Source organism: Sabethes cyaneus, chromosome 3, assembly GCF_943734655.1.
Source record: "Sabethes cyaneus chromosome 3, idSabCyanKW18_F2, whole genome shotgun sequence".
NCBI lineage: Eukaryota > Metazoa > Arthropoda > Insecta > Diptera > Culicidae > Sabethes > Sabethes cyaneus.
Genome location: NC_071355.1, coordinates 181,464,990 through 181,484,078, shown reverse-complemented (window position 1 = coordinate 181,484,078; position 19,089 = coordinate 181,464,990). Strand labels below are relative to the sequence as shown.

Here is a 19,089-nt window from a genome sequence, read left to right as displayed (position 1 = left end):
TTAGTTCAAATCATTGGATGAGAAGAACCTGAAACATGTAAAAAAATAACTCGCTTCTCTGCACAAGCACAAAAGCATTTCTCAACTTTTATATTGACTTCGCATTAACAAACAAATCGCAAGCATCAATTCACTTTTCCTTTCATAAATATATAATCAAAACTTTAAAACTAAAAAATGCGATTATTCCATTTACATACCATGATTTTACAGGGTACAGAAACAAAATTCCGTTTCAAATGTGATTTGAACATTTAAACTGTAAGTGAGCAAAAACAAAATCATTAGAAATCGATCATACTCCAGTTTGTTCAAAAATTAACTCATACAGTGTAAAAGGTGACTGGTATAAAAAAACAATTTGGAAACAGGAAGCCAGTTCAATATTTAAACATACATATTACGGTTTTGACACAGCAAACGGATGTAGATAGAATTGTTATATATGAAATCATGGCAACATCGTACTAATAAATTATCATAAAAAAGACAAATCGACATCCACGAACATTGGTCAGATAAAAATATAAAACAAAGCAAAAATTGTATTACCGAAACCAGCTCCAGGAGGGTTTGAGACGGGAAAAGTTGTTTGCATTTTTATCAGTACCAAACAATAGTGACAATAGTACCATTTCGTTTCACGAACTACATCTCTAGAATTGGTTTCGTTTGTCTAGACAGCATATAGGCTAAAACAGTTTTTTTCAATTTTTATTAATTCACGAATTCAATGCAAAATTACCTAACCTGTTTGAAATAGAAATTATATTTTGCAGTATTTCCCTTTTAACCTTAGAACTTAGACATTCATTTTTCTCGCAGAACTAGTCCGGTTTCCGGTTCATGACACCACCAGCTTTCTGGGCAAAATTGAACATTTTTTCGGTTCAAATCTTTTTCAACTATAAACTGAGCATAGTATACCGCACCCCAAAGTTTCAAAATTTCTTATATCATCAATTAGATTTCAAATACCTTTTGCACAAACACGCATACGTACAGATCGTAAACATCCTTTGACAATGCTGTCAAACTGTTAAAGCCCGACGTCGCGGTCGTAAGAAAATTTCTTATAGAACAGAAGTCCCTAGCAAAACTAGCGAAGAGGACGAGCGGACGAGTTGAACAGAGGTATTAAATCAACCAAAAAGTATAGTAAAATATTTTAACTCAAAACGGCAAGCAAGCGAATCCAGAATCATTGTAAGATTAGACAATTCAACATTCCCAAAATAAATGTTGTTTTTTATTACTTTTCCAATCTGGCTAAGCAAAAATAGAACATTGAGAACTAAACCCTTTGCCATCTTACGATTACATATGACATGCCCAACTTTCACCGTAGCACAGGTCATCAGCGCGTTGAAGTCTATTGACCAGTCCAAAGGTTGAAGTTTTTGGAGCGTCTTAGTAGAATTTTGTTTTTGAACCGAAAATTGTTTTTGAACCGAAAACAGACACTGAGGAAGCCTGCAAGTCATAGGCGAAATACGTATCTGTCGTGAATAAAATATACATAGTAGAATTAAATTGGATAAGCTTTCTTCTTTTTTAATTTAAGGCAGTCCAAAGGTCCCGGGCCGAATAGACTATTTCTTGGATTCATTTGTCGTTGCACGAATGTGAGTGGAACACCGCTCTGTCGCATATATGTACCGTGACCGCACATAATTGCGATCAGCTCCTAATTCCGATCACTCAGCCAAGTCATTTTTTAAAAAATTGAGCCAAAATCTGTAGTAAATGAGTATGCTCCGTTATTGTGCTATGTGTTTATGTGTCAATTGTTGAAACATTACTGTCTTTGGGGAACCGAGCACTTCAAAATAAATTAAATACGGCAGGCAGTCGCAAAAAAAGCCATCAAAATGTATTTTCTTAGCCGAAGAGCTAAGCGCACGATCAAATTTGCTAAGATCATAGCAGCTCGGAAACATATTACCTTCTTCGGTATTCTATCATAACAAATAGATATAAGCATATATAACCGTTTTATACCATATTTGGCTGAAAATATGGGTAATTTGCGGAATTTGTTCCATTAAAATGATTGATCGGAATTATGAACATAACTTTTTTTCTGCTTTTAATTCCGATCACTATATCAAAGTTATAAACTCTCAAAATGCACGTTAACGAAGTTGCTATTTTGATTTTAGGATTATTCGCAACATGATAACATGGTGGAAATATTGAAATCTTTTGACGTAGAACTACGTCTTACGACACGATGTCAATCCAAAATTTGGAGTCAAGCCAGCGTCACGAAAGAATGAAAAATTTTGAACGCTAATGCCACTTCCAATTTTAAGCGGATTTTGATCATAAACGATGCAGCAATTGTACGGGTTTCTTAAGAAGATTGTTTGTCAATCACGATTTAGTGAAAATTAACGAAAACTTTCATTTTTACATTTTCATTTTTTAGCGCTTATTAAGCATCTGTTACCCGGTATTTAGCTATTCAACGGTTGAATTAGCTACTATTCAACAAAAATTTTTGTTGGGTATACTAACTCTTTCTGTAAAATGAGAAGGCGATACAAAGCCTATGATAGTCTAGTAAACCCTGTCGCCAGTAGATAGTGCTGATGGCATACTTTTACCACTTTTACTCATGTATGAGGTAATCAAAGACTGGCATATCTACATCCTTTGATAATCTAAAGTAATTCTCACAATCCAGCTTATCGTTTTTCTTGTAGATAGGGGTTGGGATTAATATTCATCAAAGCTGCCATAAATACAGATATTTGTGCAAGCATAAATTTGGGACATTACCGTTTTCTCCTGAGTATTTTATTCATTGGCGGAACCAGGGGGCCCCCTAGCAGAGATTTAGCCCCCCCCCTAGAAAAATTGACTTGGCCGACCAATAAAACGGTCGGAAAAAAATTCGGGGCTATAGCTCTCCCTAGAAATGAGCGTTAGTTCCGCCAATGATTTTATTTTCTCGATCTAGTCTTTTAAATAACATAAATAGTTTATGGAGATTAATATATTTTTGAAACGATGGTTCTACAACCGATGAAGGGATGGTAGGGGAAAGAAATGAAATTTTGGTGAAGGAGGGGGAAGAGCGGAAAGGTGAGGAGAGGGGGGGGGGGGGTATTGGTAGCTATGCTTAACAAGTAGTCGTTTTGACTCCTACCTTTTGTCCAATGCTGGAAGGTGCACGAGTCGGACCAAGCTATAATCTGAGATTATAACCGGATTCGAACCTACAACACCCGCCAGGGCATATGGTTCACTGGTACTTGTACCTTTGAACCATAGAGGCGCTGGACGTAAGGGTACCGCCAGAGTGCCAACGACTTGCAACACGACGCGACTGTTCTGCTGTAGTTATACGCGCAGCCCTTTTTCGCCCGAAGTAGGACTGTGCATATAGCAACATGTGCCTAAGAGAGGAGACACAAAAAGAATCTCTCATTTGCAGATTGGACCTTTTGAAAATGTTGCTCGTCAAATATGCATTTTTTCGTATTTTTGATGCGAAAATTATTAAGAGTGTACGATGCGCAATTCTAAAGGGCCACGTTCGGCGGGCTTTACGACGTTTCACCATTGCCCGCCGCAGAATCTCCAGTCTGCATGGTTGCCATTATGACAACCAAGTCAGATTTGATCCACTTAAACCATATTTAAACAGATATTAATTATCATTATATATAGAGCTTTCTGACATCTCAAGCACCCATACTAGCGAACCCGAAATACGCGTGTATATACATGATGTTTACCTCATATTGGGGAACAGCTGATGCTGGAGGAACAAACCGAAAAATATCGATTACTAGTTGTGTTTCTCCGTTTGCCACACTGCAGAGCACATATTTCGGTCAAATTTTTCATCCTGTTCCAAATTCAAGCACATATTTTGAAAATTTGCTGGTATTTAAGCCAGCGGAAGACGAAACTCATTCTGTACCTTGGTGACAAAGGAATGCATCTCTTTTGTTTACTGTTGTTGTTTGCCTCATTTTCAAGCACCAATACACACATAACTGGAAAGGTCTATGGAGAAGCTTGCACGATAATATTTTGACATTCGCGTTGATGAACGTACGCTGCTGCCACCTCCAAAAGTTTACTGTAGGGGAGAAGCAGAATAGGAATTTGTTAAAGAGTGCAAGAGATTGCAACATTTTGGCAGATTTTCACCCGTACTCACATATGGGAATTTCTATGCGTGTGCAAGAGATCGATTAATGTTGTCAACACGAATTAGCTGGAACCCTCGCTGAAGCTCTGTTTGCAAGCATGCAGTAGGAATAATAAATATTATATTAAATATATCAGCAATAACAAATTCCAAACACCCCTCTGACTCCTGCCTCTAACTAGTAAAAAAACTATTGACCGCTAGCCGTTTAAAGCCAATTGAGCCGCGGAGGTTGCCTCTGGAGCACACAAAGAAAGTTTCGGATGACGCTTAAGCTAGCTGTGTTTTGGTGTTGAAGATACAAACTTTTCCGTTTCTTTCTGCCAGTTGGTATATGAGGCTTCTGATTTCACGAGTGTAATTCCGTAACATCGAACCTCCATATCCAAAATATGGTGCACCAGCTCTTGTTCTACAGTGGGAGCGAAAATAGTTTCGAAGGAATTAATTTGGTCCACCTCCTGCCCCGAGATTGTCGTTTTCGGTACTCGGGTACAAAATTCAACTGCCCTTTTTCTTTATTACCTATTCATGTATAATTTTTCATTCCTATGGTGGTTGAATCGAAAATGAATCGAATTGTCGACCAACATTTGAAAGGGGCGGATAAGCCAACTGTCAAACAGAACGAGTGAGAGTTATTTTTTGCTGGAGCAGCATAGGAAAATGAACTCTCACTCGTTCTGTTTGTCAGTTGGCTTATCCGCTCTTTTCAAATGTTAGTCGACAATTTATCAACGACCTCTGATGCAATTCTGGCAACTCTGCTCACCAGCATTGCCATGATTGACATTGACAGTTTGCGCTGTCAGCGAGGAGAGGTTTTCATTAATGCTCGCGCAGCATAAATTTGTGCGAATGGATAGGAAAATAAAAACACAGGAATCGGCCAATGCAATCAATTTGCTTCTATCCGCCGCGCTTTCAACATCTTCGCAAAAATTATCGATGTGGTTTTAATTCGCGGAATGAATGTGTGTGGTCATTGATTTTTTTCTTCGTATTTCACGAACGGGCTATAGGTAAAACACAGTGCAGCATTTTAGTGAGCATATTTTTTCATATTAGTTCGGGAAAATGGAATGTTTTTATTTGGATGAAATAAGTGTAAATTTCGTGCGGAAAATGTTAATGTGTTGAGGTCATTTTATTGGCTCTGTGGTGAACGTAACTAATTTGAAGATTATGGTAATGCTATAAAAAGTGAATGTACAAATAGGCAAATACTGGCCTCAGATCTATCATCCGTATTATTTTATTTTTGAGTTCGCGAAAAACCAAAACCTTGATAATCGGTTGTATTGTAAATATTTTCCAGCTGAGCTGATATGGATCTACAAAGTATAGTGTATTTTGAACAATAGTGTAAAGGCGAAAACTGATAAATCTGCAAATTGTAAAATTCAGAAAGTGTTTGTGCTGCGGCAAACGGTGTAGCAAGAGCTTCTGTTCGTTTTTTGTTTTCCGCTAATGTGTGCGCTTGCGAATGGAGAAAGTGGTTGAATGAAAAAGAGGAAATAATGTCACGCCGCATCAATTTAATCGGGGTATGTGCCGTCAGCGGTTTGTGTATTTTACTACTATTTGCAAGCCACCGGTTAACGTCTAATAGCTACGCGACGGAGTATTTCAAACCACGGGAAAGAAATGCGAATCTGCGGCTGTTGAATGCTCACAAATTTTACGGGTAAGCATCGAACGACAATGTTATTTGTTTATTCATAGAACAGCATATAGCGTAGCGTCTTTCATCTATACTAAAATTCTTTCGATTTTTTTTCTTTGTCATACAGCAACTGAAACATGAATATCAATTTTAAAATGTCATTCATGTCTAGTAGTTGACCGTCCAGTTGGCTTTCATTTCAGCTACGATGCTGGCCTAGCAAGTCAGTCGTCGTATGTTCAAATCTCGGCTAGGCGGTTCTTGCTAGATAGAGTCAGTAGTACCTTTGCACTAGCCCCGTAATTGTCCTGTATGTTAGAGTACGCCGGCTGCGAAGTCTCAATATTTCCACTTTGAAATGCAGTAGAAATTTTTTTGCAAACATTGCATTTATACTTGTTGATTTGCTCATTAAAAGCTTTCGTAAATGAACAAAATTTTTGCACCATTCAGGCACATTCATTCTTCTAATGAAGCGGATGGAATAAATGCTCCCATTACTTAAGCCTAGGAATAAAACCACATTCCTGAGCATAGACAGCGAAGAATGCACCTTTTACTTTTTCGAACCTGTAAAGGTGTAAAATTTCTGAAAAGAAATTTTGAGTCTTCCGGATCCATTGATGTTGGTGCATCTTATGTATCTATTAGAACAGAATAAGAAAGGATTCGGGAAAGTTTGTGCAGAATACCACTTTCAGTAAAACTCGACATACTTCAAAACCGAGATTAATGCATGCTATTTAAAAGTACAAATGAAAATGAGTAGAACTCGTTTTTTTCACGAAGCTTGATAATGCTAAACATTTGTAAGTGGTATTGAACCAAATATGTCGTTATATAGCGTCTTATCTCACAGCTTGGTTTAATCAGGTATGAAAGATTAATGTTAGGCTTATCTACAGCGTCTGAAAATTTTCACAAAGTTAGTCAAACAGTTTTTGACGTAGGACTACGTCTTACGGCAAGTTTTGAGATAGGGTGTCATTCCAAAAAATCGAAAAATGCGAGCGTCACGAAAAATGAAAGGTTTTGAGCGCTAACAGCTCAGCGGTTTTCCGATCGATTTTCAATATTCTTACACCTATCGATCGGAAAATCTTCTAAGAATTGACCCAAATGAAGAAAAGTATGGATTCTTGATGTTGAACTATTGAAAAATTGAAAATAATGAACCTATGTTTTACCAGAATTCTCACTTCGTGATTGGTTGGAAGATTCTTTACGATGATCTAAACCTATACCAATTTGATATCTGTGCTTGGGAAGTAAGCCAAAACAAATGACAGTTTCCTCATTCCAACAAGATTTCTTAACACCGCGGTTAAACCTAGACCATTTTGATGTCCTTGCTTGGGAAGTATGCCAGAAAGAGTGATAAAGCCCCCTCGTACCAACAGATTTCTTACGAACGCGATTAAACCTAGTCCAATTTGATGTCTGTGTTAGGGAAGTGTGCCAGAAAAAATGACACAAGAACGTTGTCCCAACGTATCGCAAATTCTTTACTGCGAGACGATTAAACCTCGGCAAACTTGATAGCTGTGTGAATCTGTGTGTGAAAAATGTGCTACAGCTGTAGTGTTCGGTTATAATACGACTCTGTATGAATACGCATGCTTGCCGTTTCATTAGAAGTGTAGTGGAAAGATGTGCTGTTGATAAAATAGGATTGAATTAGTAAAATCCCTTCAACGTGGGAAACCATAGATAATAAAAACAATCTTTAATTTCAGTAAGGTAGCAGGAAAGCAATAGTTTGTGTTCTTGATTTTGTTAAATTGTTTTCAAATGCACAATCTTTTGAGAATTGAACGTATGCAATGTTACTACTTTGATAAATGTTACATACAACGCATGTAGCATGTATATATGTTGCATATAGCATGTATACATGAAGACTCGAATGATTACAAGCATGAATACATGCCACTATCACTACAAAGAGACTTACGTAGTCCTGCGTCACCTATATATGCGGTCGTGTCGTGTACACAACCCCTCTGATTTTTATTCCCTTCCCGGGCTTATGATCTTAATTGATGTTTTGATACCAGCTAAAGATAAAAATAAACTGAAACTAGGATGGTTAGTTCATGAGATTATAGATTTTTGAAGTAGGTCGTTGTTTAGGATTTATTTAAACAACATATGACCACCTGTCAGTTTTTCGTTCATTTTTAAAATTACAATGTTACGAATTAATAAGCAAAAAAAAAAGTTTTATCGTCTATGAGCGGGCACATAATTTTTACGTCTTTTCTTTAAAGTTTGTGGAACTTCGGATTTGCATTGAAAAACTTTTGAATTTAGCAGGAAAAAAGTTTCGTCTTTTCTTTCTTTAATTTTTGTAATCTACCAGGAACTTCAGTTAATAGATTCAGTCTTTTACATCAAAGCAGACTTCATGGAACTGTCACAGATTGGAAGCAGATGATGATAGAAAAGCAGATTTTTTTCAAAGGTTTTTGTCAGTCAAACCCTATCACATCTGGGATTAATAGAATAACACCACAATCCCCAAGAACCGTTATTAATAAGACATAAGTTTCCAATAAGTTTAAAAAAATGTAATCAAATATCGAGAGCCTGACAAGGCGAGTAAATTTGAGGCAGCGGTTTGTTTTCTCATTCTTATGTCAGCAACCGCAAGTATTTACGCCCGTTGTTTTGTGCATTATATCTGCGCGTTAGTTTCAAACTACGCGTAGGTTGGTGATAAAAATAACACTCGGTTAAAGCGATGGAACACAAAATTAGCACATACGCACTCGTTTATGTTGTAGCCTTGTAGTACTCACACTCACACCTCGTACATACTACTTGTTTCTTTGCAGATCGAAAGCCTACAGCGCAGGTTCCTCATACGATACGAATCCGATCATCCCAACACCGCAAAACACCACCGTCACAATCGATGATATCCTCAATTATCAACGATCGCGCATTGCTGACGAAATGATCGAATTCGAATATCCTAACGGGCTATATAACAACGAGGCCACCAAATTGGCTGATTTGACCCCCGAAACTGACGGCCAACCGGTGCGAAGCATTATTGTTACTACCTGGCGGTCGGGTTCCACCTTTCTGGGCGACATCCTGAATGCGATGCCCGGCAACTATTACCATTACGAACCGCTGCTCGATTTTGACATCGTCCAAATCCGTGGGCCGCCTAATGATCGGATCGCGGTGCACAATTTGAAGCACCTGCTCAAGTGCGATTATACCGAGATGGAGAGCTATCTTGAGTTTGGCAAAACTCACAATTATCTCTTCAGTCACAATACCCGCCTGTGGCGACACTGTCGGTTGTTTCCGCAGTTTTGCTATGAGCCAAAGTTCCTAGGAGCGTTCTGCAAGCTGTTCCCGCTGCAGAGTATGAAAGTGGTGCGCCTCAGGGCCTCGCTGGTTACGCCACTGCTGGAGGACAAAAGGTAAGTGCTGTTTGTGTTCGGTTTCGACTTCAATGTCTCATACAACCGTACGTACCTTGATTGGTTTTTGGTTATATAAAATGGTTTTTTCGTGGAACCGAAAGGGCGTTGAACCTTTATGTGATGCAATTGACATAAAGTTTATATGACAGAACAGCTCTTGGCGTGCAATTTCGAGCACGTTGCATGTGTTTTGAATGAAATTTTCATTATTATTAAGTGTTGCCTTATTCTGTTAAGTGAATTGATTGACCAGAAAGCTCAATCGTTTAGCTCCTGTTCCCATTGAATGATGTAATTTGTCATGCCGAAAGTCGCTTCAATACAAACTTCTGTATATGTCATGTATTTCACATTGATTGTTAAGGACGCTGTAACGCTAAATAACTATCTAAGGTGTGTGAGAGATATGGACGATGTTAATTTGATAACAAACTCGAATGGTGTCGCTGTGCTGATGTGGGAACGTAATCAATAAGTTATCAACATATCAACAAACAGATTTCGCATTGATCCATATTTGTTTAAACCAAATCGTGGTTTTACGAAAATTATTTACATTTAACTTTAATTTACAGTTTTGTGTAAAATTTCATGCTAAAGATAAAACGAAAAATTCAACCTCCGACAATTGATAACTATTAAATTAAAACTAATATTAAATAGAAAGGAATGGAAATGAATTTATCCAACAATGCAAATCCGAGATAGGAAAGAACATTGCATGAAAATTTAACCATCCGAAGTGCGTAATCATTCAGAAAAGTGCTATTTTAGCTTGAATCGCGTCGATGTCTTTAGCGCATTTATTTGCTTGGAATATAACGAAAACGTGCACTGAAGATACCGAAACAACTTAACGTAAAATAGCACTTTTATGAGCGATTACGCACTTTTTGTGCTAAAAATTTTCTTGCAATCTGCAATATAAGTGCATATTTTTTCGAACATCTCGCGTATAGCTACGCAAAACTTAAGCAACTATGTATTGAGTAACTCTGTTCAGCGAATTGATTGTTCAGAAAATGTTCTCATAACAAAGCAGACTGAAGCCAATAGTTGTGTGTGGTTTTATTAATAAACATAAACTATACAATTGTTATAGGTATTTAAATACCAAATAAAATAAATAAATAAATAATACCACACTTAGCACTGTAGGATGTTCAATGGGGAATCTTTTCCTTTCTGAAGCTCAGGCAAACGTGTGCAGACGTGGCATCGTTTGCTTTTAATTGACAAAAGTAAAACCAATAAAAGTACCAATACCTAATTAAACAGTTGATGACACAACATAATGCCTATGGTTTGGGGACTACACTTCGTGATGGATAAAAATTGCACGATTTTCAAATTAAAAACCGCTCGGGAGATGAGACAACACACGACAAAGAATTTTTTTATTCTTGTTAAATTTTTATTAATTTCATGGTCGTCAATCCTAACTTATTTCAACTAATGATTGCCGCTGTCGTGTCTTGTCTTAGCTTGACGCTACAGGTTACACTTTTCGATGCAGTGATCTGACTTGCCGCGATCATAATCAATAAATAAGACAATCCAAAGAGTTTAAACTTTTAACTGTTTCATTCGTTAGTTATTATTGGAATCGTAGTTTTACCTTCAAATTTTCGAAACAAAATCGTACCAGCAACTTTATTCAAAATGATGGGTATTTGGAAACGGGAAAGAATGTCCGATAATTTTCGGTTCCCGGTTGTTAAGCATTTTATTTTACGATCGAGGTGTATTTTAATACAATATTTACAATAGCTACGGAGTTGCACGCACATTTGTAACGATGTGAACGATTGAAGGACCGCGAATCTTCGAACGCGTGTTTCCCAAAGCTGTGATCTCAAAGTCGGTGAGCACGAGTTCTCGAAAATGGCTGAACATGGATCGCCACTTTAAATTTAAACACAAATTTTTTCAAAATATTTTCTAGTAATTAATAGAAGAACCATCTACCAATACGATTTTTTGTATTTGAGAAGCCGCCATTTTGTTTAAAATTATTATCTCACTTATTCCTTTAATCAAATACTACACAGTATATAATTTTGCGGATTTCTTTTCGGTTCTGACCACGTAGGGGAAGACGGGGTAAGACGGCCCCCCTAAGCGAATAAATTGCTAGCATAAAATGTGTACGAAAATTCACATTTTCTTGTTCCACACATGGAAAGGCATCCATTTATCTACCATTAAAAATTATATAAAGAATTGATTAGTTTATTTTTCCGTGATTTTTCATCAATTTTCGAAACGTCTAAAAATTACTCGTTCACAATCAGGCGGGGTAAGAAGGACCACCAAAGGGGTAAGACGGACCATGGCGGAATAAGGCGGATTGTGGCAGATTTGAAGGTTTCTTTGAGTTGTAAACACAATTTCAATATTATTAACTAAGTAAGAACAGGTTCTTAAGGGGTTTTTAGGTACATGCTAAAAGAAGGTATAGTTTCATTTAGACACCTGCTGAAAGAAGGAACTTTACTACTAGTTCAATTTTGAAAATAAGAGTAGACGTTATTTTACTCTACTGGTTTTTATTTACTCTTTTCTTGGCGTTATTTTTGTTGATTTGTCAGCAGGACGTTTACTCTTCGAATACCATTAACTTTAGGTGAAGGTAAAGAAGGCAACGTTAAGTGAATTGGAATCATCGAATTTTGATTTCGTTAGATCTAAATTTACATTGATTATGTCATTCGAATGGCACTTGTTGGCTTCTTTTGACGTGAGAGGCTCTGTGTTAGACAGATCTCAGATTCAGGGATAATTTTTATTACAGGTGTACTCTATGTCGAAAAAGACACTGATGAAGCCTGCAAGTCGTAAACGAAATGCGTATCCATCAGAATAATAAAATAGTTAGTCAAATTTAACAGGAAAAAGGTTGGTTTTTTCATTCAATATTTCTAAAATCTATTAAGATACTAAACAGAAAAACTTTAGGCAATTATGATCACTATGACGTATGGCCCTTTTACCCCGTGAAAAATGGCCCGTCTTACCCCTACCTAACAATTTACATTATTTTGCATTTATCTCTCAATCCGTACTATTTTATATACATTTTACGCCACACGCAGAACAAGAATTGCCCAATTAAAGTCAGTGGTAAGAGAAACGTCAAAATACTTAGCTTTTTTTTGCTGAAAAACCTTAAATTTGTTGCTGCTGAAATTATATCGCATGAAGACACTGCGAACGAAAAGTTTGTTTTAATTCTAGTTTTGACGTTGGATACGGCCGAGTGCCACAGGTTGTCTCGAAAGTGTTTAGATAGGTTAATAAACAAAACATACTGGGGCATTTGTAGAAAATTTCAGGATTTCTTGACGAAATCGATGTGGTCCCTCTTACCCCGCCGGGCCTTCTTACCCCTTCTTACCCTACTATATAAATATAGTAGTTGAATCCAAATCTTACGATCCGGAAAATATAAATGTCTGTCAAGAAAACTGCTAATACATTCCATTTGCCAGTGTTTTTTTCAATAATGTTTATGCTTTGTAGTAGTTCTTTGTTGTAGTACTTTTAATTAATTTCATTTGCATCCAGGCATTAAAAGATGGTGTTGTACAAAAAAATCATAGTTTTCACATTTGTATGGTTTTGTACAACACCTGCAGCAATACTTAAATGCCGCGATGCAGCTATTTAAAAAAACAGTTGCCTTTACATGCACTACGCTGTTATACACCTAACTGGAAACCCCTTGCGCACACGCGATTTATTCTTCCTGTTGGTGGTTTGCCTACGGTACTGTTGTAGAGTTCATCAAGCTGGGGGAAAAAAACCACTAAAATAATTACAAATTAGCAATCTCTATCAGCAGAGCGCACGCTTCATTTCGCTGCTAGAGAGCGCTTAAATCAAACAGCAGTTATCATCTGGATTTAAATTATATCGAAATGTAAAAATACAGCGTACGATTATATATACAGATCTCGCAGATAAACTATATACAACATAGTCAACACAGAGCGTTTGTGTATAAACATCGAATGTTGCGCAGTGTGTTGTTTAACATAGACTTAGGCGCCAAGGTTTGAACCAGGTTTCTGACATCTGTCATTGTTCTATCACGAATTCTTAACACCAATTTTGGACTCGTATTTTGATTGGAGGTCCAGAGTGTGATGTGACGCTTTTCAACATCACTCACTTTTCTCGGAGATGGTTGGACCGATTTTTATGATCAGTATCAAATGAAAGGTCTAACGGGTGGCTACTAAAATTTTGGATTTTTTTGAGGCCCTATCACAACAACAAACGCTTTCTCTCTCTCTCTCTCTCTCTCTCTCTCTCTCTCTGCGGTTTCTGCCAGTATTTTTTGTTTTGTTTATGCCAAGTTTTGCTCAAAATGTGTCAAAACAAGAGGCATTTCGCGAGCGCGTTGTACACTTCTACGAATTGTACAAAGATCTCGGCAAAAAGTATACGGTACAATAGGGGGGGCTCCGTAGCCGCAAGGTTACCGAGTCTGCTTTGACAAGCAAGTGGTCGTGGGTTCGAATCTTAGTAGAATCAAGCTATTCGATGTCCAGTGACTTTAGCATGGGTTTATTCTCAGGCCCCACCACCTCATTTACTTTTCCTTCATGCTTCATTCCTTCATCAATTCTAAATTTACCCACTCTTGAAGTCCCTCCTCTAGTTAAGTGTACTGGTCAGAGGAACGAATGAGTCCCCGGACGGCTATAATATGGGATAGTACTGGCAGTGAGGAATAAGTGGGTAAAGTAGATGAAGCTTTGAAGGAAGGGTATACCCCACAATACACACAGAGTGTATTTCCGAGAGTGGTATTTCTAAGCCCTCTGGTTTGGCTATCAATCAAGATGTGTACCAGAACGAATGCTGAATGAAAATTTTGATCTCGTTTCTACAAAAACATCATGCAGATGGACAATACGTGTTTTGGCCAGATAAAGCATCATCGCATTACGCCAAAAAACACAACCTAACAAATCTGCCTCAGTGTCCCCCAACCGAAGATTGTTCAAAAAGAGCTCCTTGATGTACAAAAATAACTGGGGAGTCACGAATCGAAAACAGTCGATTGGTAGAATCAAGCGATGCATTCGCAAAGTTGGCATGACGGCCGTACAACGTTTCTGTTCCGACACCTAACGGAAGTTTCGCCAAACAGTCGTTTACGTCTTTTAAATGTTCATAATTTTTTTTCTTGACAATGCATCTTCTTCAATTATCTCTATCTCTTTTTGACAGCTTGAGAAATAAATTCTAAAATTTTAGTTGCCACCAGTTAGAACTAGATGCTTCATAGGTCGCTATTAAACTTCATATTGATTAAATTTTTAATTAAAAAATGTATAAAAATACGAGACTTTGTTTTCTAATGGTTTGAAATTCGATTTCAACAAAATCAATTCCAAATAAAACGAGAGCAGACCTATGAGGCATCTAGTTCTTAACTTTCAAATTTGATGATAGTTGGAGTTGTAGACTTCCTCTCAATTCGTCTCGAGGTATGACTGGCATAATAAGCCAGTCGTCGTATGTTCGAATCTCGACTGGGATAGGCTGTTAGAGTTAATAGGATCGTAACAACTGGCCCTGGTACTCTAACAGCTGGTTACGAAGCATGCCGTATAAAAACAGAAGGTCAAATCAAGTCGATAACGGAATGTAGCACCTAGGCTTTGCTGTTTTGCTTTGGGAGCTGTAGTTTAAAAGTTACTCAAAGAAATGTGGAAGAAGAGTGTTTAAAACAAATTTTATTTATATTACCAGGTAAAGCAGGCAAACTTCGTGATGCCGCAAATTGAACTAAATATAAATTGTGAATTTCGAATGTACTTGAAGGATATCTAATTGATTTTTGCACTGTTTTTTGAGAAGTTTGGCCTTTGATGGAATGGCTAGTTGATTATCGCCGATCTCCTTACTCATGTTATTTATCGACGGTGACCAGAAATCACATAGATCCCGCAACACGCACGTAGCACATAACTGGCTCTAGGGTAGCTTTGATCAGTCACGTCAGTTTGTCTGGAAAACCGTTCTCATGTATGCATCTTTCATAGCTCGCGCTCGACTCTATCGTATACTGCCCTGAAATCTACAAAAATAAAATGTGTGGGTACGCTGTACTCCCGAAATTTTTAGAGAATTTGTCGAAGTGTGAAAATTTGATCCGTAGTGCACGAGCCCCCAAAAAGGCTGCCTGAAACTGCCCTACGAAATCTCTTGCTATTAGGGATAGACGACGTAACAAGATCTATGGAGAGCCCCTTATAGGTGGCATTGATCAGATTCCACCCAGATAACACAACATCATTCCATCAGTAGTATCTTCTGCTCCAGTAATGTCTTCACTTTCCAAATCCTCGAAATTGTTCAATGAAGTGCCGTTGCAAGTGGTTGCTTATCACTTTTTTAGAGTTCCGCTGGAAGTCGGTCCTTGTCTATTAGTCTTCAGCTGTCCGACCTCTTTGAGATCGCTGATGAGACGCTATTTTCTTTTTAAGGCACTCACATTTCGAGCTTGTTAGTGATCAGGTTTTATCGTCATTTCTGAAGCATATTAGGCTTCGGAGTTAAATGCTTAACAACATAATGGAGATCATTTTTGTTTTTGTTTATTTGTTGGTATAAAAATCATCGCACATCTTGTTGACACTTGACATTTGACAAGTTCATAATTATCATACGTAACTCGAAAAACGTTTTGTATTTGATCGAGCAATAACTTTTTTTGTAATTTGACAAAATGCTTGTTTACGTTTGATATGATTTGATTGCGAAATACATTCTCGGCTTGTTGACAGCTTGATGAACAATGAGTGTGGGACAGAGATACTGAGCGAGTATTTGCGAGTGTAATCAATTCATATTTTTCTCGCCAGCTTTTGCGTCGGCAATTCATCGCGAGCGAATAGGATAAGAGAGAGTTACCAGCTGAAGACATTTAAATCACTGATGAGCTGGCGATGACCCTTCATCTCGATGAAAATTCACAACGTTGTTTCTATCATATAACCATATAAATGGGGATTTTTTTTTGTTTAGTTTTTTGTTTATACCTGAATGTAACATTATTGCCCTACATTCCATCTTCCAAGAGTTCATTCTTTACAGATCTTCAATATATGAGGCTATATTACCATTCAAACAAGCCTAATAGCGCATAAATCGGTTTAGACATCTCTGAGATACGTTCGACTAATTGACACCTAGTCAAAACACATTTGAATCATACTTATCTGAATTTGAACTTCCTTGCTTCATTCTTATGACACTATGCATAAAATATAACTGTAATGAGACCTTTAATTTGATACCAAAATGATTGAAATCTGTTCAGCGGTTCCGGAGCACATCGTGTTACGCTGTTTTCGCATTTTCACTTATAACTTTTAAACGGAATATCGGATTACAAAACAATTCAGCAGCAATCTACTAGGTAATAACATCTTTTATAAGAGAGTAATTGCGAACGAATCGGTTCAGTCATCTCCGAGAAATAGACGACTAAATTTAAGCGTCACACACATCCACTCTACACACACAGAGATTGCTCAATTCGTCGAACCCTTTCGATAGGTATATGACACTTGGTTTTATTTCTGGTTTTTCGACCCATTCCTAAACCTTTGTTTTATAGTATAACAAAGGTTAAAAAGATTAGGGTGTTTGAGGTTTGTTAGATTATTTCCCGACCTTTGGTTTTCCGGTTTTGGAAATCGATTTAACCTTAACGTTGCCTCTTTGATGCATTTTTACACATTTCTAACGGGTGGCAACTAAAATCAACAACAAACGAGCTCAGAGAGAAATAAGAGTATGTATGTGTTAGCTCTCTCTCTCCTCTTCTTGTTAATATTTTTTGTTTTGTTTATGCTTGCCCAGTTTTGCTAAAAATGGCGTCGAAACAAGAAGCATTTCGGGAGCGCGTTGTACATTTCTAGGAAGTGCAACAGAAATCTCGGCAAAAAGTATGCCGTACAACTTTTAAAAAGCAAATATGTTGCGCCTTCGACTGTTTACCATATCCTAAGATGCCCACCAACTATTCGCAAGCAAGGTAGTGGAAGAACAGCCAAAATTATGGACGCAAAAGGACATCGTTCTCTTTCTCGTTTCTTCAACAACAAGTCCTCTGGTTTGGCTATCAATTAAGATGCACCAGACGAATGTTTGAAGAAAATTTTGATCCCGTTTCTACAAAAACATCATGCAGATGGACAAAACGTGTTTTGGCCGCATAGAGCATCATCGCATTACGCCAAAAAAACACAATCGTTCCTGAATACCCATTCGATCCCATTTTTACCCAAAAACCACGACCCGAAAAATCTGTCTCAGTGCGCCCAATCCAAGATTTTTTCGGGGTTTTGAGTTCCTTGGTGTACAAAAACAACTGGAGAGCCACGAATCGCAAGCAGTTGATTGGTACTGGTAGAATCAAGAGATGCATTCGCAAAGTTGACATGACGGCCGTACAACGCTCCTGTTCCGATGTGAAACGAATGTTTCGCCGAACAGCCGATTACGGACCGTTTTCAAATGTACGCTAATTTTTTTTTCAACAATGGATAATGTATTTTTGATTTCGGTAAATCAGATCTTCTTCATGTATCTTTGTCTTTTTTTGACAGCTTGAGAAAAAAATTCCAAAATTTTAGTTGCCACCCGTTACCAGCAGCAGTGTCGTTTGAATGTTTTAGTACGGTATTCAGCTCGCCGGTCGTTAAATAAATATGTGACAAATTATCTTATATATTTAATGCTGTTAGAAGAACATACAGTATGATATAGGTACATATCTTGTAATGATTTCAAAACCAATATGGTCTGGCACCTGGTAACGTACTGATAGATTATACATTTATACATGTAAATTTTGTCGAAATTCATGATGACTTTTTTAGGCTAGATTTGTAAATTGTATACTTTCATTGTTTTAATAGCTTTCACATCATTATTCAGTAAATAAATTGGCTGGTTTATACTACATTTTATACATTGACGTCATTTATTGTTACCTTAATTCAGTACATAAGCCCCGTTAGCTAACTTTACAACAAGCAATAAATGATAAACCAACGCGCGTGGTTCGACCTGAAATCAATAATGCATGCCAAAGCTACTCAGAAGTCAGAATATTTATGTACTTGCACCCTGGTTGTATTAATACCATGAAACCGTGTTACATAAAAAACATTTCTAATAAGTCATACTCGATTTACAACGTTTGAGACAACCGCAGGTTACGTTAAAGCTGCTAGTACCGAGAATCTATCCTATTCTAGGCTGGCTAGTGAAATTGATAAAACATCCAATCCAAATAGGAAAATTATGACTCGAACGATACATTATGTCCACGTTTGGTTTTACGTAAGGAAAAAGCAGTATTGCACGTTTACACTCCTTTAAGTTCCAAATTTATCACTAAAATGTAAATTCGTCCAATCAATTGAACAATTGGGCTTATCAGATGATAGCATATTTCATACCACGCCCGTACGCAAGCCTTTTTTTTCTTCAATCAATCAACTTTCCACTGCCAGTCCAAAACCAGGCGGAAGCCAATGGGTGTTCCTCATGACTACGGGCGTATCGAGAGCGTTCCAATTAATAATGCAAGACTTTCTCCTGTGAGAACCGGAGCCACACGGTGCTGTCGGCAGCCCCAGCAGCATGGTGGAAAGTGAAGGAAATTGAAATTCGCTAACGTTATAGCGTGCAGCTTGGGCAATGACCATCGGCATTGCAGATTTTTGCGGCGGGCAAACATATGCGGAAGATTCGCGGGGTTCACACGCTTTTCGATGTAC

The 19,089-nt window shown here is 37.6% G+C and overlaps 1 protein-coding gene across 1 annotated transcript in view; it reads left to right on the top strand.

Annotated features, from left to right (window-relative positions):
* Positions 1-5,082: 5,082 nt before the first annotated feature.
* Positions 5,083-19,089, top strand: part of LOC128741995 (carbohydrate sulfotransferase 5) — a 52,221-nt gene continuing 38,214 nt past the window's right edge. The window contains exons 1-3 of the mRNA XM_053838156.1: positions 5,083-5,356; positions 5,487-5,855; positions 8,672-9,274. Of these exons, the coding sequence (XP_053694131.1) occupies positions 5,689-5,855; positions 8,672-9,274 (770 nt within the window). The 5' untranslated portion in view covers positions 5,083-5,356; positions 5,487-5,688. The remainder of the gene's footprint in view (positions 5,357-5,486; positions 5,856-8,671; positions 9,275-19,089) is intronic.